Source organism: Nesoenas mayeri, assembly GCF_963082525.1.
Source record: "Nesoenas mayeri genome assembly, chromosome: 2".
Taxonomy (NCBI): domain Eukaryota; kingdom Metazoa; phylum Chordata; class Aves; order Columbiformes; family Columbidae; genus Nesoenas; species Nesoenas mayeri.
Genome location: NC_137543.1, coordinates 27576887 through 27599836, shown reverse-complemented (window position 1 = coordinate 27599836; position 22950 = coordinate 27576887). Strand labels below are relative to the sequence as shown.

At 40.0% G+C, this 22950-nt stretch overlaps 1 protein-coding gene across 1 annotated transcript; it reads right to left on the bottom strand.

Moving 5' to 3' along the window:
* PIP4P2 (phosphatidylinositol-4,5-bisphosphate 4-phosphatase 2) lies at positions 1 to 22950 on the bottom strand (the record flags this gene model as incomplete). The annotated part of the gene is made up of 7 exons (XM_080340444.1): positions 1 to 144; positions 1256 to 1346; positions 7922 to 7974; positions 13668 to 13791; positions 15402 to 15508; positions 16786 to 16934; positions 22845 to 22950. 7 exons carry the CDS (start codon positions 22948 to 22950, stop codon positions 1 to 3), a joined length of 774 nt encoding a protein of 257 aa, XP_080196570.1.

Sequence of the window (22950 nt, the reverse complement as noted above, 5' to 3'; positions counted from 1 at the left end):
CTATGCAAAACTGTGCTCTGGATAACTGACTTTAATGGCTCCCCAGTAGCAGGCTCGAATGAGGCAGATTAAACCTAAGAGATAAGCAATAGCCCAGGAAACATAAGTTGCATGAAATCGCCTGGCGAAATCCTGTGTACCAACCTAAAAGGAGAAAACAAAAGCATCAAACATACAGAACTATCTGCTTTTCAAGGAAAAGCAAATCACATTAAAAAGAAGCGTTCTGGCATCTTTTAGTCAGATATTTTATTAGTTTGATTTTACACAATCATAGGATAATTGAGCCGGGAAGGGACATCAGGAGGTCTCTAGTGCTACTTTCCTGATCAAAGCAGGGTCAATTCTAAGGTCATACCAGGTTGCTCATGGTTTTAACTCAGCTGGGTTCCAAAAAGCTCCAAGGATGGAGGCTACAAAAACCTCTGGGCACACCCATGGTAAAACAGAATCATAATTTTCAAACTCGGTAAGGTTGTTTAAAAAAAAAGTCTGTTTTTATTTCTGGCTGTCACTGATTTTATTAGGAAAACTGGAAAATCCTTCATAACTCATTCAAGCTCACACATCAAAAAATTATTCTGGTTATCATGCAAGTTAGAGGTGTAATGAGAATCACACATATGAATTAAACTGCAGGTATTTCCTCATACATGCTCTTCTGAAACTGCTGGGTAGAAAGGTGGTTCCAGTAACCACTACCACATACTTCAAAGCAAAGCAAGCCAGGTGGTTGTTACCCTATTGCTCAGAAAACTACATGTACCTTTTAATTTGTAAATAGCTTATTACCGGGTTTTACTCCTTATACCTTGTACAAATTACAAGTGTGTATACATGTTTCTAACTTTTGGAATCCCATCCACCCCCTGCAGTGGAACTCTCATTCCTGGCTATACAGCAGTATGTATTTCTGGAAACCTGGAAGTTTTGAGAGCTCTAGCAAAAGCCAGATGTTCCAAAATTCTACAGTGAAAACCATTTTTCATAAAACTGAAGTTTTTACAGAGATGAAGAGTCAAAGTTAACATGAGGAAGAGCAAAGTGCAAGAACTTTTTTTTGTTTCAGAACATTTCATTTTTCTGGCTAACTTAGATGGTAAAGTCCATGGCTTTAATAGAGATTACAAAAACCACACAAACTTAGGAGGTTTTACTCAAATGTGGTGAAAGAAGAACTGGTCAACCCAGGAATCTCCTTTGTACACGCACACCCCTGCACACAGTTGCAAGTATATCATAGTATATCACTCACAGTTAATCCAACTCCAATGAAGATGCATATCATTCCAATTGTAATATATGCACAGCAGCGTCTCCGTGGCAGTGCACTTCCAACAGAAGAACTGTTAGAAAAGAAATGGTATTTTAAATTCACAAACAAAAAGCCCCACAACAAAAAAGCTCTCTACATAAATAGTAACTGTTCAGTCTGAATGGGGGGCGGGGAAGAGAATGCCAATACACATACACCATCTTAAGTTTATATAGTTGTAGGCAAAGTCTACAATTATACCAAACAGTAAGGAACACAGTCCACATTTTATTTAAAGGGGAACTACTGGTAAAGCTTATTCAGTGTCTAAAAGTCTAGATGCTTACAACCAAGAGAGAGGTGCCACACCTACAGTTTGAGTGTGTCTACCTCCCATATCCACAGTGCACCCAGATCAGTATCTCAAATAACCTTTGGACTGCAAAACCTAAGCTTGCTTTGCAACTTCAGTGTAGGTTCTAAGACACTCTTTAGACTTTTAATACATCAATACATAGCTTTGATACATCTAATAATGCATTTAATGCATGTAAGTAACTGGAAATCAGATCTACCATCCCTAAAATCTCATTACCAGTAATAACCTGCACCAACTATTTCCTGAAATAGTTTGCTCAATACTGTTGAGTGGATAAACTCTTACCCCATTTCTTGAAGATAAAAAATAAACTTTTAGTCACAAACAAAAAATTTTTTGTGTTCAGCATTTCCAAAGATTGAAATTCTTTAGACACATTTACGTCAGCTTTAGTAACTTCAGAAACGTGATAAGTTCTTTTTACTTTCTTTTAGAGTTGTACAACAAGTTACATGAGCTGCACAAATCACTGCTGACAACCAAGGTAAATAAAGCTCATGGAAATTCTGTCACTCATCACGTAGATTAGGAACTCCAAGACAGACAGCTTTGTTTCTACCAGCTGCATTAAGCTAACTATTACAGTGCTTCAGTCAAATACAATATAAAATGCAAATAAAGCCATACATTATTTACTGCAGGTTAGAAAAATTATTCCAGAAGCTCAGTGTTGTTTAGCAAATACATCTTGAGTCACACATTTGCAATCACATACAGCTCTACTAACGAAGACAGGAACTTGATTTAATTCCATTGAAACACAGTGAACACGCAGGTCAATTGAAAGGACTAGAGAGGTAGAGATGCCTTCATAAAACATGTACCATCTATCGTAGAAGTATTTTGGAACCATACTGAAGCCTGCTGTCATAGCCAACTTCATCCCATCCTGGGAGATCAACACACCCTTGGAAATACTGGGTTGGTAGTTGTTCAAAAATGCAAGGGAAAATAATTTTCATCTCATGATAGTTCAGTATATTCAGGACAAATATATGTAACAGAAGAAAGCACTGCTTAACTACTGAAGTAGCACATCTGTCATATGACTGACTAAATTTCTGGCTGCAGTTAATCAACCACATAGTAAGGCCTCATATGCTTAGCATGTGACTAGAATTTTTTAAGCATTCATCTTAGAAAGCCTTCAAATAGATTGGTTTAAGCAGCTTTACTCCAATATTGCTTCGTTACAAGGAATTTCTAAAATTCTCCAACAACAACAAAAAAAAGCAAGCCACAGGCCTGAAGCTAACATGCACACTCTAAGCTTCGCCTTGCAAGGCAAGGGCTGAACACAGCGACCACTCAAAAGCCACCTGTTAGACATTTCCAGAAGAGGAAAGTCCCCAAACTGCCCTATCATTAACTTCCCTGAGGAAATTACTTCTTATCAAAAGCCTGTATGGTGAATACACATTTGGGATGGGATTGAGGGACTGGGAGGTGATGATTAGCATGGGAGAATTCCCAGTTGGGGAAATAATCGTATCTTACCACCCTCTCACACCAGCCACTCCCACACACTCCCCTAAAGCCACCCTAAATACTTCCACAGCCACTCTATAAGAGTGATATCTCTGATAACAAGATACATGTGGAAAAAAACAGCCAAATGCACGCCAAACCAAACAGAAGTTTTATAAAAGGAGACAGGGAGGAGATGTCTCCAAAAGCTGAACTACTGAGCATTGAGCTTGCCAAACTGCCCTTAGGTTCCCTCATTTGCAGGATTTCCTGGCTCTGTACTCCGAAGGTTAATTCAATTACAGAGCTGGATACCTTAAGATAAGCCGATAGAAATGTCATGTTCAATACACCTAAAACACACATGATATTTACTGCACTGTGTATTTCACACAGAGACAAAGTTCACTTTGGGAAGGAGACCTTCACTGTCAAAGCTGTCTGACTTATGATCTTGTTTTTGTAATTATAATATTGCAGGTGGCATTTGTATTTTCCATCCATATTTCTCTCAAGCTCTGTCCCCTTCTATTCAGTCATAAAGGCTGGGGAAAAAACATCACCTCTTATACCACAAAAAGGGAAATGTAAATAATGTCTTAATTGAACTGCCTTTTTCTTTCCACAGAAAGCAAAGTCGAAATAAATATATTAAGTTTCAATGGTCACATAACAGACCTGAGAATATTTAGCCATCCAAATAAATCTTGATTTATTTTTCATCGCCTAACAATGAAATTTGCCACTGGGCCACTCTAAATAGTGAGGTTTCCCTCTACCCACCCCAAACTGCACATTAGAAACCCGAATTAACTTTGAATAAAGAAAGCTAAAACCCTGCCCCAAAACCTACCAACTGCAGCAACTCCGACAAGCACATTCAGAAATATTAAAACTGGGATCAAAAGAACATTTTTAAATCACAGAAGCAGCTGTTTCCATTGTGGGATTGATGAGGGTGAACTCAACATCCCAAAGGCAGCAATTCCTTCTTTCTGAGCTGCTGCTAAAGAAGCAAAAGCACCTGCAGACCTTTGGGCAGCAGCAGATATAAAAGACATCAAAGTCAATTTAGCATCAGGTAGTAATTAGAAGAAGGGAAAACCAGCACAAGGGACATAGGCTATTAGAGGAGTAGCACAAGACAGAATTCAGTATCTCTTCTGTACCAAATAATAGGAATTATTGCCAGAATTTCAGACACACTTTTGGACAAGTTTTTAAGAGGAAGATCAAAATGCCAGTATTTTGAAGCTGAAATGCACTGGTGAATCGAACCTCCACAGTAATGCTGGGGTTCCAACATCTCTCTCTTTCCTGAAGGTCCTGCAGACTTTATGGTATGAAAAACGTTATAAATTCATTAGGGTTCATCATTATGCCAGGCCTAAAAAAGACATTTGGCACTCTGAAGTAAAATCTTGTACCATTCAATTTCCTTTCTAGTAAATGAAGTCATGATCCTCAAGTTCTAAATGTTTTAATAAATAATTAGAGAAAGAGAGCAGCAGACAAAAAACAGTTCCTGCTTCTACTCCCTCATTAAATAAGAAAAATACCAGAAGCCTTCCTTAAACTGCTCACTCTTTCAGGAAACAGGCTGATAAACATCTAGTATTTTGTAACACAAAAGAACACTGAAACAGTAAAAGAAACAGTTTCTCCCTCATTCCCTGGTATCATCCTCTACACTATAAAACCATAGCATTATAGAATCATTTTGGTTGGAAGAGACCTTGAAGATCATAAGAGTCCAACCATCACCTAACTCTGGCACTAAACCACATCCCTAAGAACCTCATTTAAATGCCTTTTAAACACCTCCAGGGATGGTGACTCCACTGGTTCCCTGGGCAGCCTGTTCCAATGCCTGACAACCCTTTCAGTCAAGAAAATGTTCCTGATATCCAATCTAAACCTCCCTTGGCACAACCTGAGGCCATTTCCTCTTGTCCTGTAACTTTTTACTAGGGAGAAGAGACCAACACCCTCCGTGCTACAACCTCCTTTCAGGTAGGTGTAGACAGTGATAAGGTCTCCCCTCAGCCTCCTTTTCTCCAGGCTAAACAGCCCCAGTTCCCTCAGCTGCCCAGTCCCAGTCAGCTGCTCCTTGTAAGACTTGTGCTCCAGACCCCTCACCAGCTTCATTGCCCTAAATAAAACTTTATTGAAACAATTTCCTCATTAGCTATGTTTCTTGTCCCAATGCAGTAGGTAACATGCAACTAACTGCCTGTGTTAGGCAGGACAACCTCAGCAGCGCTTCTGCAAACAGCTTATACCTATATGGCCATGGCCAGGTTTGTAGCCCATTTCCTAAGAGATTTGGTCATTTACCAAATAAATGATTTTATTCTCTACATCACAACTAATTTCCTATATTTCCCAAGTTTTGGTTTTTTTTTTTTTTTAAATTACTCTTGGGGTGGGACACACACAAAAAGTATGTCGCAAAATAATAAATTTGTGACCACAATGGTAGCAGGTAGACGGGATTGAAAACAAACAAGAAAACCAAGATCTTGTTTCCCCCGACATCCAGATATGAAAGGTTCCTTTGTTTATGAACTTTGAGGCACAATCGCTTTATTTTCCCTGAACATTATTTTGTTATTGACCTTTTTGCATAATAACTCCTAACTTTCCCTGCAGTTTTACCAGGCATTCTCGTCTCCAAACTGGTGATCACAAACAAGTCATTTGCAGTCATTGACCACACTTGTAAAAATGTTTGAAAGAAAATAATGACAATTATTTGAGAATCTAAAAGTCTCAGCAGCTGTCTTCTTGAAAAGCCTACTGTAGCAGCAATTCAAGGTGCCTTTTGCCTCACTATTCTTTTTTTTAGTGACAACCATCAACTGAGTCAAGTTGGTGGATGAGTCAAGAAGGAACGACTAGTTTTGCATATGACTAGTCAGCTACTAATGAAAGAAGTTTTGTATTAATTAGCTGAAATAAAGAACCCCACATTCCCCTCTGACCACTTGGCTACAGGTGGGACGACACAAAGGGCTGATAGCAGCAGGTCACTGCAGCTATTTATTCCATCATCACGATTCAAAGCTCTGCCTCACCCATGCTGTGCCCTAAATCCATGCATTAGAAGTGTTTATGCTGCTGGAAGTGCAAAACTCCTGACCATCGCATCCCAAACGTGGGAAGACACCAAGCAACTAATTCAAAGCCAAATTACAGCATTCCATAGTTTGCATCCTCAGCCCAAGGACAAAAATGCCTGTTTGTTAAAATTTGTTTTGTATTCTGCAACTCAGTTGCCGCAAAAGCTGTAATTTTCGCAAATTGCACTGCAGAGATGCTCTGGTTTTATTACATACAGATAGCATGCTTTGCACTTTAGAAAACAAAAATACTAAGAAATCCTTGGGCTCCAGCTGTATTTTCAAATACAAGCAACATAGGTCAAAAGAAGACAGACCAAAAGATCACATGCTAATGAGTTTTGGACTGTTGCTTAGAGTGTGTTTTATTTGTTGTTGCTGTTATTGTTGGGTTTGCGGATTTTTGTTTTGGTGTTTTAAGATTAAACAGCAAATAATTTTGTACCTAAGGAGAGTAAAGAAAAAAGCTGTGATCAGCTATCAAGCATGACATGATAAAATATAAAACATAATTGCAGTTAGTTTAAAAACAAATCAAACCACAAAACACCAACCCCTCCCCCCAGGACTGAGAAGACTGAATGCAATTACAGTCACTAAAAAACCAAACCAAAATCACAACAACAATTTACAAAGCAACATGTCACCAAGACCAGAGCAAACTAGAACATCCACTAGACTAGTCCACACCTGATCGGTTACCCTCATGAGGTTAAACGTATCACTAGAAGGGACTTGTCTATCACATACCCCAGTAATAGATTTCAATCACTACTGAAGGCCAGGCCATGCCAACATCTACAGTACATTTATTCTAAGCCTTCTGCTTCCTAAAGGACTTGCCAGTTTTCCTACAACATACAGCACAGCTGTGGTTCTCCATTCCCAACAAAAAAACACATTTGCTCCTTTAACTGGGAGTAGCACTTGACTATCAAAGGAAGAAAAATATTTAAATTAATCAGTAAGACACGAATATTACTTCAGACACTTTTGTAAGTCTTATTTCACACCTTGTGGTTGAGATTCCATACAAATTTAAGGTATGTTAGTTATGCAGCTTTTAACAGCACTTCAAACTAAGTATTCCCAACCTCAGATAAGACAGGCCAAATACTCAAAAAAAAGTCCCAAAAAAAACCCAAAACATGAAACTGTCTTACAGCTCTTGTATTCTAATTTTTCTCCTCCTTATTGAAGTAACAGCAAATAAGTAGACAAATTATTCCACAGTAATTAACAATGTACTACCTTGTTTATTGTTTAAGATGCTAAACAAGTCAGTTGTTGAGTGTATGAAATCAGTATAACTTCTTTCAAACTAAGACAAAATTACTTCTTCCTTTGACAATAAGGCAATTCACATTCTACATTTAAACATTGATTAAAAGTAGTAAAATTTCAAGGACGTAAGTTTAATTTTAGCAACTCATTCCTGCCTATTGTTAGCAGCTTATTTTTGCCTCTAGCAATTCAGACAGAGCATTTTAATAAATGCATGTTGATTCGTCAAAGCTACTGATTTGTGCATGAAGAATGGAAAATTCAGGTGCACGCAACATGCTCTTTAGCCTTGAAATTCAGATGAGCACAGCAAAATAATCAGCATGGTAGACATGTTTTACTCCAAAGACTTTCATGGCAGAAACACTGGCAACTTATCTCAAAATGAATTTCCCTTGCTTTCAGAGAACTTACATTTTTTTGCAGTGTGGGCACTTTGCTAGTGTGTTAAACCTCAGCTCCATCCACTGTAAAAAGAAAAAAATAAAAAGGTTGAAAAACTGGCATGAGAAAATGTTTGTTGTACCATGCTAAATGTCACTGTGAAAACATTTTGCTTCTCAGGCTTTCTTTGACTTGTTTCTTGCTTTCTTCCGTCAATGGGATGCCCTTTTGTCAGTGGCAACACAGGATTGGGATTTCCATGTGAAAGTTTCCCATGCCTTGCCTTAGTATTACTAGATTCGCTTGACGTAATGTGGTTTCATCCACAGGCAGAGTGCGGGCAACATGGCAACATTAATAAAGTTTTTTTCTCTTACTTCCATAACTATGAACATACCCTGAATCAAAATAAATGTGTTTTCCTTGGCACAATTACAGATAGATACATTTTCCCATCTTTTCCCAACCCTTCCATCGCTCATGAAAACAGAGTTAAGTGTTACGGGAAGGTTAAATAAAGACATCTACTTTATAAAATATAGGTTTTATATCAATAGAGAACATTATCAACTACTTTTATGACATTTTAAAAAGGCAGTGTATAAACCCATAGATGCTATAGTCACAGCCTTCCATGCAGTGACTAAAACCTGTATGGGAAGCAGCCTCAGTAAAGATAATACCTTGAATTACCTGACCCAGAGGTTACACAGTTGTACACTTGTTTAAGACCAACAGTTTCTGTTAGATATCTGTTAGATACCTGTGATAATACAAGTATTAAACAAGCATTTTCAGTCTACAGGATATGACTATTTTTCTTTGCTCTGAAAGTAGTTCTATTGCAATTGCAGCTCTTCTCTGCTGCCTTTCCCAACTGGAGGTAGTTAGCACATTAAATTAATTCCCCTCTCCCCTTGCCTCTTAATTTATGCAAAAGTCACCATGCAAATTGTTATCGCAGAAGCAGCTACATCGCAGAGCACCAATGCCTCCGCTTGGATCTCCCTTATCTCTGTGAGAAATCAGAAGCCTACTGAATCCGGTTGTGTTGTTCTAACTGCTACAAACACCGATCAAAATCAGAGCCCATCCTTGCAGGGAAGGCAGAACCTACATACAGCACAGCACCATTTAAATATCATGAATGAATTTATGATCTTATGTGCAAAGAAGGAGGATGTGGCTAGTAATGCCTTGCCAGTACAGGCAGGTTTTGCTGTGAGCAAGGTTCTGATCTGTAGTATTTAGAGTGCATTTTCCTGCCTCTCAAAAGTCTTCTTCATTTTTATTTACTTCTAAAGAGGCTAATTCCCCACTAAGAAGAAATTCACTATTGTTTGCCTGGTTCTGAAGTGTCCAGTTACAATACACTACCAGTTACATAGTTGTTCTTTAAATTTATTTGTTTACAAAGACTTGGTTAAACTGATTTAGCAGAGTTGTATTTTATCCCTTAATAAAGTGAAAGCTTCTGTTGGCACTCCCCACCTGAACAATGGGCTTTAGGAGCATTAATTCTACTTCCACATTCCTACCAGAGAACAAGTTAGCTATTTGCCTGCATCTCTGACAAAAACCACTCAGTTTCACTTAATTCTACACAGCAAAAGTGGGCTAAGGTGCAGTTGTGAGCACCAGGGATGTAGACAGGCTTCTTCAGAGCTGTCTTTTCAGCTTTATAAACTGCAGTTCCAGAAACAGAAGCAAATCTAAATCCTGGACTTACATTTTATGTATCTGTAATTCAACTTCACTCCTGTACACTAGTTTTATTGCAGGGCAGGCAACCTGATTTCTGGAGTTACTCATTAATGATCTTTCTAGGGTTTTATTGAAAGACTTCCGATTATTAGCTGTAATTATTGATGGATAAAATTCAAACCCATCTGAGCTCCAAATTTTGATGGAAAAAAACATTATCTGTTTTCATTGAGAGTTACCTGGAAATATGAGGAACGCTGTTATGATGCCTTCTGCACACATTGGAAATAATTGCACAAAAATAAAATGCAACAAAACCTTCAAACTACAAGAATTCAGATCACATTAGCACAGTAGGGAGAGGTTATTTTCACCCACATTCTAATTCTTGGAGTTCTGGTGGGTTCAACGAGTAGTTTAAATCATGTTTTAAGCTGGTATTCTTACTCATACTTCAGAGTGCTTTTAAGTACCCTAATGTTGGTTCTTGTTGTTAAGAAAACTTGAGGTTACGCTTACATGAAATTTGGCACTCTGTTGACAACACAAACTGTGTTTTTCCCATTGAAACAATACAATAAACAATAGCCAGATCCCTGGTTAGATGTACTGAAAGACAGATGAGGATTTCAGAGAGCTCTTAAATGTTTCAACTGGGACAAAACCAGACATGCACCAAGGGAATTGCTAGAAAAATATGTCAAGCTTTCTTCTTAAGCCTACAATAGTTCTCAATGCATTCAAGACAAGACAGAGGAAAAAACAAACAAACAAAATAAAAAACAAACAAAAAACCCCACAAAAAACCCAAACAAACAAAACACCCCAAACAAACAAATAAGACACATATACATACACCTCTGTACATACAGCTGCACATCTGCCAAAAAAAGCTTCCCCTCTGCTTCCCCCAGGTCCTTTGGGAAAGCAAAAAAATACTTCAGCATTTACTAGTTTTCTAAAGAATTTAAAGGGTTTTCTATTCAGTTATTTTAGAAGAAATACTGCTCGTATTTGATTAGCTTTAAAAAAAACAGAGTTGACAGAGCACAACTGACAAACCGCAGCGCTCAGCCCACAGCTGGTACTCACACAGCCAGGTCCTGGCTGTTTGTCCTCAAGGGTCTCTGACTGCAGTAGGATGGCAGGGGGGACAGGGACACCCCTCCCCTGCCTGCCACTGACACCCACAATTCCTCCCAGAGACCCTGGGAGAGGGGTGGCAGGGAATGACTTACTGCTGGCAAAAACGAACTGGGCTCAGCCACAGCCCAGCTCTCAAAAAGCCCAAACCAGGTCAGACTGCGATTCAGCAAGACAGTTGAACTCTCATCCTGCCCTCCTTTTATTTTCTACCACTTCTTCCACTTGTCTGAACTGCAAATCTGCCAGAAACCTTAACACAGAAAAGATTCCTATCCAGTTACCCGAGGGAAAAAAAATAATCTGATGAACAAAATGTGAATAACTAGTGATAGTTCAGCTGCAGTATCACCTGAGTGCTCAGTCATCCTCCCAGCTGAGACACAGTAACTTGAAGGCACTCCATAGCACGGAGCACACTTTTAATAATTTATAAACAACACTCCCCACGTGTAAAGGCAGGGAAAGCACAGCCCATGTTTATGCTTTTATATGGGAAAAGGGAAAAAAATAATCTTAGAAAAGTGGTGAACAAGTTAATACTCTTAAAAGAAGACAGAACAAGCAACTGACAATTCAGCTTTTTCACCCCAGGGATTCTAGTTTTGCTTGTCTATTTTATTTATTTTTTAACTGCCAAGTAAAGTAAAGGAGATATCTTACTGAGTTGCTGAGAGATGCATCTAGCATTCCCTATTTGCTTTACAGTGTGGAGATATCAAAAGACTCATAAAAAACCACCATCACAGAAGCTGAGTTTCCAAGCTGGCTAAAGCACTTCTACTTTTTTGCTTCTCTGCTTACTCTCAAACCTCTAAAACTTTCCTGATTCTCCTTAACTGTATAATGTGAGAAAAAAAAGGTTTGTTTCTTGATAACTCAGCAGAATACAAGCTTCAAATTTCTAGTGATTTTGAAGGTTTCTTTTCAATGTACTGTGAAGTGGTAAATTGGTCTTACTGGCAGATGAGACTACAAAGTTCAAAATGATGCAGTTCCCTAAGAGCAACCATCAGCTCTGAAATCACATGCAAATTCCAAATTAGAAAACTCAGCCTTTCTAGGCATAATCTGGTAGTTAAGGGAAAAAACAATCTTTATGGTTTTGTTTGTTTGTTTTCCCCTTATGTTCACCTAAAAAGTTCATAGTGTAAACTACAAAATTAATTTGGACTGCACTTACAAAAGGTAAATAGGGGATAAATAAAACCCCCATACTTATGAAAGCCATCAAAAATAGGCCAATGATTTAGCAATTATAATTTTACTTCATAACACTGACTCTCCCCCCCAAAAAAGATCCCAATCCAAAAATCACAGTGGAGATGGTCTTTTGTGTTAAGAGACCACATTAAAACTTAATACTGTAACTCTTCCACAGCAGTGCTTTTGCCTGTGCAGTTTTAAAGTGTGCTAAAAACTGTAATTGCATTACAAAATTAAATTATGACTCTGTATCAAACTACAGTGTTCCTGCAGGTACTTAACAGTTTGTAACATGCTACTATATTTGAAAAAAACAAAACAAAACAAAACAACAAAAAACCAACCAAAAAAGCTAAAAGAAAAGGCAACTTTTAGTAAAAGATTCCTGGTTTAGAATATGTACTCGAGACAGCCTTTTTCTTTCATAGATCAGTAGTTTCCTGTTAGCAACATTATTCTGTATTGCATATGTTCTTACTAGTTAAGGTCACATATAGACTTGCATTTAAATAAAAAGCAAACAGAATACCCACTCCAGATATCTCCAGTTGTAGATTACTGTTCTTTTGAAAGGTTTATAATAGGAATATTTATATATATATAATAGGAATATTTGTATATTTTTAATACATAGACAGAATTAGTAGATAGAGCATTTCTCAAGCATCTCTTTAATGGTTTCTTAGATAGTACATTAGTTGTAAATTCAGTCAAATCACTAGTTTTCCTTTAAAAAAAAAAAAAAGGGGGGGGGGGTTAAGAGCCATCTCCTGTTCCCTGTATTCATCATCTACTATAGTAGTTAAACAAACCATTATTGTCCGTCTCACTGATCCATAAACCTGAAGTAAAGATTTGAGGGCACAAGTCCATTCCATTATAGAGCCCATCACAAGCACACACTTCTCTCACTGCTGATACAAGCTCACATTCAGTGCCATCCCCTAAGCTGCCTTCTTCCTTTCAGAAAATGCACTTGAGTATTCTCTGGCCTTTTTGTATCTTATGATCCTTTATTTCAGGGACATCCCACCACTCCGGTGACTCTGCAGGTCCTTTAGCTGTACCCCTTGTCTCAGTCATTTCCCATAACTCACAAACATGACAAACTTTCTAGCAGGGCTAGATGATGAAGCTAAAACCAACCTACTTGTGTACTGCAGAGACTGTTCCCAAATCAAAATTTGTGTAGGGCAGCCCTTTATCCATGTAAAAGGCTGCAAACAGTTCAACTGAAGAAGAGTATTCTTATACTTCAAAAATGTGATCAACTGTCAGCCTCACATCTAAACCAGAATCTCCAGTTCTCTAACAGCTGACAGAAATGCTAACAAGTGCTGTAACAAATAGATTTCAGGGGTCTATACAGTAGCAGCAGAGCTGCTCTCTTAGCCACAGCAGAACACAACCATCACTGCGAGTCTCAGCAGAACCAGGAAGCCTACCTTCCTTTCCTGCACCGTTTGCTCTTACATCACTAAGCAGTAAGACTGACTACGGGTTTTATCCATGCATGCACAGAAAGATGGTTAAAAGTTTCCTTGAAATGCATGTAAAAATAACCAAATACAGACCATACATCCATAGCAGTACAAGCATAGAAGCAGCTTTAGTTTCTCAATGATGCCATAGAGTGAGACAATAACCTCTTAAAAGTGCTTACAACAAATAGCTTGAGTGATAACACAGTGAGGTGAGAAGGAGAATCTGGTGCTTTACTTACAAGGAACGTATTTCCACAGTGCCCACATACCACTCTAGTTCCATCAGGTTGAACTGGCAAGGCAGGCTGAGCTGGCTGCTCTTCTGGGATCAGCATTACTGGACCAAGAGTAATGATGCGTCTACTGTGTTAAGAACATTAGATGTACATGTAATTAAGCTAGCAAAAGGGAAGGACGATGCCTTCAAGCAATTAGCTCAGTTACGACTGAATATCTTACACTTTTAAACTACGATCTGCTTTTTAAACAGATGATGGACCCAGTTTTGGTCTCTCTCCAAAGCATTTTCCTTTTCAGTTCTGCAAACATTCTCTTTCACTGTAAGATCAGCCATGCAAGCCAGAACCCTGTAGAGATCAAAGACTTGCCATCATACGGCAGAAACACTTCTCAGGAAAACAAAATCTTAATACTCAGACTGAGCAAGCCCATGAACTGGAATGTACATACCCATGTGCAACTTGTAGGAAGAGTAAGGACTCTTCCATAACCTAGTTCATCCTCCCAAGTCAGATACTCCTCCTTCCCACACTACTGACAACCATATCAATATAAGCAGCCTGTCCACCTTTGTACAGTAAAAATTCCATTCAAATGGAGTGCATTAAAGAACAAAAACACCCCAGGTTGACTAAATGCCATCAATTCACAGGAAAAGTATGTGCTTTTATATTCAATGTGTTTCCAGTTTAATTATACAGTTTGTCTGTCCAAAATGACAGCACTCAAATTAATCAACCCAAAGAAGAATGAGGATCAGACTTCCTGACATGAAAAAAGTGAAGGTTAAAATGAAGTATTATTTAAATTGCACTGCATCTCTCCCCATGTCTGACCACAATGTATTCTGGATGCCTTCCCTTCAATCCGGAGCCTTCCACTTAGGGCATATTCACAACATTCTCCTTCAAAGTTTTTTCACTCTGAGAAAAATTTTTGAATGTTTTGAAGTTTTCCCAAACACTCGATTAGTTAAACAACAAAAAAAATCCCTCCCACTGAAGTCTCAAACTATGTTTCAAAACCAGAATAGCCAACAGACTGGTGACCTGCGCACTTGGTATGGTAGAGCTTCCATTCAAGTAGCTGCAGATCTAGCCTTCATCTCAGCTTCTCCTATTAGAACTGCACCACCTACAATCGAGATACTCCTACCACAGTGGGATCTTCAACACCCTAGGCCAAACAGTAACAATGCTCACTACGGCAATCGTGCTTATTCCTGTTATAACAAATGTGTAAACTCAAGTTGAAAGCTGAGCAGAGATTGAACACTCAGTGGACCAAAGAAGGGAGATCAGGACTGACGGCACCCTACTGCTCCCCCTCCTGTTTCATTCTGAAGTCCCCACTCTGAACCAGACAAAGTGAGCAACCTGTGTGTTTACAATAATTAAGTTTGCAAGAAATTAGGAATGTTGAATCCCAGAAACAAGTTATTTTCTTCTCTATCATTTTTTATACCATTTTTTTCCTTATAATGTAGACAAAATGGGAAGCACACATGTGAGACTACCACTAAATACATTTTTTTTTTCCTTTTCTGAAGTTAACCTTAAAAAAAAAAAATTAAAAATTGACACTCTCACAACCTGTCTCTGCAGTAATTCAATAATGCTGTCCATGTACAGAGGCTCAGGCTTGAATCTCTTTTAGTTTTACATACTCAACACAAAGAGCACCGTTACTTTAATGAAAACTATCTCAAGGCACTTACAGTTTTTTATTCTTACCAGTTTGGTCTTGGACATCCTATTTTCCGAGATGTGTCCTTACAGATAAGGAGACAATTACATTGACATCTAACATACTTCTTCCCTGCAGGAGGGTTTTTGATTGGCTAAACAAGGAAAAAAAAATACACCAGAGAACACACATCAGAAGTCATAGCAATTCATATTTTTCCTCAACAGTATGATAAAGCGGAACAACTCCAGTGACAAGTTCTTGCTAACAGAGAACTGAAGTTCCTCTTACAGAGGAAACTTGAGAGTCAAGACAACATTGGAAGCTTTCTCTCTTTGCTCAGAGAAGGAAGTGCAGATTTCTTCACTAGAACAAAAAGAGATTCTGCAAACTAATGGAAAAAAAACCAAAATTTTTCAGCAATGAAGAATTCAAGACTTCAGTATAGTTATTTTTTAAAATATATGCTTAAGTAGTGACATATTTTTTAAAAAAAACACTGAGAACATCAAGAAAGCCTCCATACCTGGTACTGAACAGTGAATGGACTTCAGTCTGCCTCTCAGTCACTAAGAGAATATGCTGAACTGTAGTCTTATTTTAAACTGCACTGAAATTCTCTTTTTCCAATCTGGGAGTCAAGTTTCTGGATCCCTTCCATATAGCAAATCATAAGTCTCAAAAGCTATAAGATACTTTGTTTGGCCTGAAACATTATACACTGGCAGGGAAAATGAGTATTAATGGCAAGTTCTCTACTCTCTCTTTTACCTGGAGAGAGGGAAAAAAAAAAAGTTTTGCTACAGATTTAAGGCTTCTTGTTTTCTGGAAATAACTTAAAAATCCTTTCCATAAAATACATAAAATAAATCCAGTCCAGTGTTTTTCATGTAAATGCCCCAGCAGCTGTGTGGTGCTGCAGTATCAGATCCCAAAACTGAAATTGGCGGGAAGGAAAAAAACAGAAGCAGGAGGTCAAAAGCTGAAGATTTGAATTAAGAAAAGGGGAGGAGAAGCAAAAATGTCTGTGATCACTGGAACATAACCTACAATTGCTGCATTTCAAAATTGCTGTGGTTTGTTAGCAAGCTAACAAATTGACTGAACAGTACTACAGGAGGAAAGCACACATCCAGGGAGAGGTGTGGTTTAGTTATTTTGTTTCTTCCATTATTTAACAATTCAATTCTTCATTTCTTTTCATCACAACAGTTTCACCCTTCTTTACAGAGGAATAATTACTTAAACAACATATTTGCCTTTTGTTCTCTGTCTCAGAAGGAAACAGCCACACCAGCAGCCAGCTGCGCTGGCAGGTCCTGGGCAGGGACAGCAGGAGGGACTCACCCTTCCTACATGAGGACATGAATTCTACCAACAACATACTTCAACCTCCCCCCACAAAAAGACGAGGCTAAAAATCCATTTTACCGTAGCTTCATTGCAGACTGTGCACTTAACAACGTGTTGGTGTAGCTTGCCATCCAAATTGATGAGCGACTGGCACACGCGGCAGTTGATGACGGGAACGCCGCTGGCGTCGGGACTGGCGATGGCCGTGTACGGAGGAGGGAGCTCTGCTGCAAGAGACCACGAAATCTCAGTTGAAAACCAGAGGATCCTAAAACACTATCAGCAAATGTAGTCTCTATCTAGGGAATACAGGAAAAAAAACCAGAACAAAAGAAAATAAGGAAAAAAAAAAGTTACTGATTAGTATAAACATAAGACAAATCTAAGGTTTTTTTCCCCCTTCCGCACAACTTCTGTGTACCTAAACATCAACCATAGCTGTACATAAAGCATACCAACAACACAAACACACCATACATAACTCCAGAAAAGTGGATCACAGAAAAGGCTGATCTATACAACTTTATTTTCAAAACAACTTGTTACATTCTTTAGAAAAGCGGGGCGAAAACCCCCAAACAAAGCCCAAACCCACTAAAGATTAGTAGCCACCAGAGACTGGTTTATGAAGAAAAGCGAAACAAAAACAAACAAACAACAACAAAACCCCCCCACAACACACAAGACACAGGCAAAAGAGCCATAACTGGCATTTACAAACATCTGGAGAAACTGAAACACAGTCAACTATTTATTATATAGTATCAAATATTGCAGGTAAAAATACAGAAAAGTTCTGTTAAGGAAACAAGTCTTGAATGAGAAGTGGCATAAACTGTGCTGCTTTTTCGAGTGCAACAGCAAACGTATGTTATCTTGAAGAAAAAAGATGAACTGAACGCTCAGAGCTTCTGCTTTTAAGGGTTCCAAATATTTCTGTTGTCCAAGATCCAAAACGCTGATGCACAAGGATGTTTTTAAGTCACTTAAGACACGCTAACACAAGGGAGAAATACAGCAGCCTCGGACCCCTGTGGAAGAGCAGATTTCGGCTTCACCAGTCCTGACCCCACGGCTAACAAACTGAGGAGGAAACACTCAAGATCCTTCTTGGTTGAAGAATCCATGGAATGAAAACAATTCAACACAGCAACCTCTTGCAAGCTTATTACCACAATTACTTGGTGTGTAATAGCACCAGCTTTTATTTCATCGAGAAGTTCAGGGTTCTTCAGGTAAGCAAACAAGGAATAGGCATATTTAGTAGTTCATAGTTAACTTTCTTTAATACTAATAATTTGAAATTATTAGCCTTGGATTTCAGTAAATGATTTCATAATTACATCCTAGCAGCCAACAAAATCTTCTAGGAAGCAATGAGAGATCAACCTACTTTCACTTTGCAAACAGTGCTGAACAGAGCAGTGTCTGCTGGAGGGAAATCACGGACTGCTGTCAGGGCTGACAGGCTCAAGTATTAAATCTAAGCCTGTAAGAAAGCACTCATCACTCCTTCACTCTGTTTTAAAGTGAATGTCATAAGCTGGAGGGATATAAGAAACCCTGCCTGCCCTTCAGATCCAAAAATCATCATAAACCTTAGAAGCAGCATTGCTGTTCAGTGCTCGCTCTTGTTGCTGTTTGGCCTACAAACGAGCCAGACCTGTACTTGGTTTTAACTCACAGAGGCAGTGGAAGGAAGTTGGACACCTTGAGGGTCTCAGAATCACATCCTACGCATTTTAATTATTTCAGATGAGAAACAAAATTAACTTACATGCAGCAATGCAGTTCTGAAGTCAACATACAAACTGATGCTCTGTTACCTGAGCAACTGAACTTCACACCTTCAGCTCTGATATACTGGTTGTAGAAAACAACGTCCTTAAAACACGTTAAGTAACTTAAGAGTGTTGTTCTGATTTTTCTGTTCCTGAGGAACTGTATTCTGAGAAAATACAGCATCTAGTCAAAAAATTTTTAAGGATAACAATATTTTTGCAGTCCTGTGACACCCTATTTTCAGTACAAGACTGCCACATGCAAGACAGGAGATATTACAAGAAATTAACAAACAAGAAAAACATACACAAAACAAAGCTCCAACATCCACATATTTTGGCAACTGGAAACAATCTCAAGCCTACTTGATCACTGCAGAATCCAGGTTTGAGATTTGGATGATGGGAACAGCAGTGTCTGAGCTACAAGTGGCAAAGCCAAGGCTGCTGCAAAGTGGGGTTTGGCTGTAAGCAGCTGTGAATGCTCCTGCAGCGAGCAGCTGACACGCTGGCTGGCTACAAGAGACAGCCATACAGTAAAACGCATGTCTAGCACACCTCATACCAAATTCTCTGTCGAGACACTCCTGCAGTTCAACCCCAGCTTTGAGGCTGCCTTTCTGAAAAGCAGCAATCATGTTACAGAACTTCTTTGCTTTGTCCTCTCTGTTTAAAGCGCAACTTCTCAATTCTGTCAGCTAGACACTGGGCAGCTGTACTAAGGAAAGGCAAAAAGTATATTGAAGGGTATTAGAAAATAAAACAGAAAAAAAAGACACACAGCCCCCTCAGCCATTCAGCTTTCCACAATCCTGGAATACTTTAAGAAATGACAACTATGCCCCTCTAGACATTTATAATATCCTATACCCTACTTGCAAGAAGCAACTCTAAGATTTGTAAAGTTGGTTAAATGAGGTGTGTGAGCACCTACAGACACCGCCAGCCACCTCTCGAGGCTCACACTGGAGCTGCTCGGCTTCCAGGTAAGCAGCTTCTCTGTTCCTGTCCTGCTGGCTCAGCAAATTTCAGATAGCAAGAGAATAATGGCTGCTTTTCAGAGTGGTGCTGCAGCAAATAACATTGGCTATGAAGCAGAAAGCCGGAGGTATCTTGGCACCGCAACCTTCATACTTAAAGAAAAAGTGCATTTGGAGGATCTCCAAAAAACAAACCAGCAAATCCACCAAAATTAAGTTTAAAGAAAAGTATACTGGGGGCAGGGGGGGAAGGGGATATGAAAAGGAAAATAAAGGCATTGTCTCAGAGTTCACAGTTCATTACCCCTTAATAAAAAAATTACAAAGCACATTAACATATGTATTTTGTTTCGGTTTGGTTTTTTTTTGACACCTTGAATTTCAGGCTAACATCTAAAAACAGCCCATAAAAGGTCCATCATGTTGCATGTGACTGGATGGTGGGCAAGTGTCAGGTACACACCAAGAGTTTCAAGACACAATTAATGATAATACTGAATTTCCTGCTGCTGACATACAAGTTTACAGCTGTGTTATCAGTTTTTCTTTAAGAAAAAAGTCCAAGAGTAATTAGCTCAGAAAGATTAGCAGAGTGCCATGCCATGCAGTATGTCTGACTAACCTATGATTCCCTTCTTACCCCCAAAGGATAGAGATGCTGCAGAAGATACCACATATTCAACCTTAGAAATTCCTTCCCTGGTATTTGGAAGGACAAAAACCACAGCTTACCCAGGTCAAACAGAAATAAGGTTGTTTTTGTTATTTGTTAAATAACCAAACATTTATGAATCAAAGGTTTTTAATCCTGACCTAGGAGGGGGTGGTGGGTGAGGAAAAAATGTTAGTGATCTATGCCAGAGACAGGTAGTTAAGAACTGTGAAAGCCTGAACAACCCTCTGATCCCCTCACAAAATGAGAAAAAAAGCGCTGAATAACTACCCTACTACAGGGAGCACAGCTGATGGTCCCTCCCTTGTCTATGTGAAAAGTTTCTTAAACACTGTGCCCTACTCCACATCTAGAATTTTTCTTGCTTCCATCATTAGGAACAGACACTGAGCCATTACCAAAATCCAACCACCCAGCAGCTCACATGGAGAGGGGTCAGCTGGGTCTCCGCTGCAGCCCAACGAGGCAAGAGGAGCCTACTTTCAAATCACAGCCTCTCTTAATTTAAAGCTCAGAATGACATATTGGTCACAGTAGATAATTACAGGGATAAATCTATTAATGTACGTTCAGCTGGTAGTTTGGAGGGCAAAGGGCTTCTTCCTCCTTCCCCTACAGCTCCACACCAGTCAAGTGATGTTAAGCAAGGAAGCTCTGCAGAAAGGGGGTTGGAAGCAAACCCCATCTCCCCACGAGAACGCTTCTTCCCTCTACAACTAGACTTGCGCTAGAGAGAGAGAAAAGACTGGCTGTTAGCTAAAAAGGAGGTTTAGCTTGCATAGATCCTTTCACTAAGGATAACTGACAGAGCAAGGAAACTAGAGCTACCTGCTTTATGTGACAGCTCTGCAAAATTTTGTTCGTTAGGTATCTTTTTGTAAGTTTTGTAGAGCCGTTTTCAAGTGCTACCTAGTATGCTTGCTTGCTCGCGGACCAATCAAACAAGACCCTCAACTTACAAAGAGATGTCTGACATTTAAGAGAGCTCTATGGTTCCTCCTCATATTTGGGAACAAGCCTCTTATCTGAAGCATCACACCCTGCCAGCGGCACAGAGCGAGTGAAAGCGAGTCACAGAGGTTGTCTGAAGGGGCAGCAGGACACAGACACCAACTGAAGTGAGCATGAAGGGGCCAGCTTGTTCCCAGATCATGAGTGTTACCCTAGGTTCAAGAAAGAGCCACTGATCTGATGCATTTTCATTACTTTTTAAATCTACAAAGACCTTTTCAAAACCAGATTGAAACATACACAAAAGTAATAGGTACAGGATAAGGACTACTAAGAATTAAAACATCAAATGACAGAATTTAAACTAAGGATTTCTGAATTTTTTTAAAGCTACGAAACTTAAGGGATTATGCCAATCCTACACAATTTGACTGAAAAACAACCCACTGCTGTTTTTCAGGCCAATATTCCTTCGTGCAACTCAAATGAAAGTCAACAGTCAACACCAGCTACAGCAATAACTGAAATACATTTTGATAAAGGCAAAGAGGGCTGACTTTCCATAGGCTTAAATACTCAAAACAGAGACACATTCACTCATAGCATTCTAATTACATATATATGTAAAAGAACTATACAATTACATTAAAGTCCTTAAGAAGGAGCCAACACACTGGAGCCTGTGAGATCAGGACTGTTATGTTTTAAAGGCTACTGCTAGTAAAACTTACTCTAATCTTATCCTTGATTTCTTCAGCTTTCTACCCCCGGCTTGCTTTCTGCTCCATAACATTTAACTAGCAAAAAAAAGAATCTATTAATATATTTTGTAAACCTCCTGATTTATATTTTCTAAGTTAATTTTTTTCACTTCCTTACTAAATATTCGGTATTGAACAACAAGATGATTTTCCAACTCTGTCAGACAAAGTTAAAACCATATTGTTAAGCAACAATTCCGGATCTGTAACTACAGTGTCTGACTTGCTTTAAAAATAAAGCCAAAACCAGCTATGGCCTTGAAACGTGTTTGCAAGGACATCCTAGTGGTTTTGGACTCCAACAACGACGCTGCACAGAGCTCCTTGCCTACTGAAAACTGACTGCTGATCAGCCGGCTTCCCTGGGTAACGCACATCGGCGGGCACTGGGGACGGCCCGGGGACCTGCAGACTTCGTTTCGCGCCTGCGTTCCGCCTCCACCCTGCAGCTGCTCCCTGCGCCGAGTTCGGCTGCTCGTAGTTAAGGATCTTTTACTTAATCCTGCTCCTAATTAATAGGGAAACCGAAGTCCAACAATTATCTTGCAAGCTCCAACATGCAGTGAGTTATAATGAGCCGACCGGTTCGGACTTGTTCTGCCACTGCAAACAATTACTTTTTTTCCTGGCTGTTGAGGAGCTCCCTCCGGAGCGCAGCGCACGGCCTACTCGACCCGGCGTTACCTGTTGTTCCCTGTTCGTCCTCCCCACACCGGGGCTGGGCGAGGACTCCCCCGCGCCGGCGGCTTCCAGCCTGGCCCCGCAGTCACCCCCAGCACCGCCGCTCCCACCGACAAAGGCGGGGGAGCCCCCGCGCCGCCGTCACCGGGCGGAGGCGCCGCGTCCCCGCCGCGGCCGCAGGGGCCTGGCCCCCCCACCTCGAGCCCCTACGGGCCTGTCCGCCCCGCCCCGCCGTCCCCCCTGCCCGGGACAGGTCCGGGGGCGGCGGCTCGCCGGCACCGGGCAGCGGGGGGGTCGGCGGCGGCCTTACCTCGGGGGCTGCTGTCCGGCAAATAGGGCGGCGCGGTCGGGGTGACATTGCCGGAGCCGGGCGCGGAGAGCAGCGGGGAGCGCTCGTCCACCCCCTCGGCGGCCAT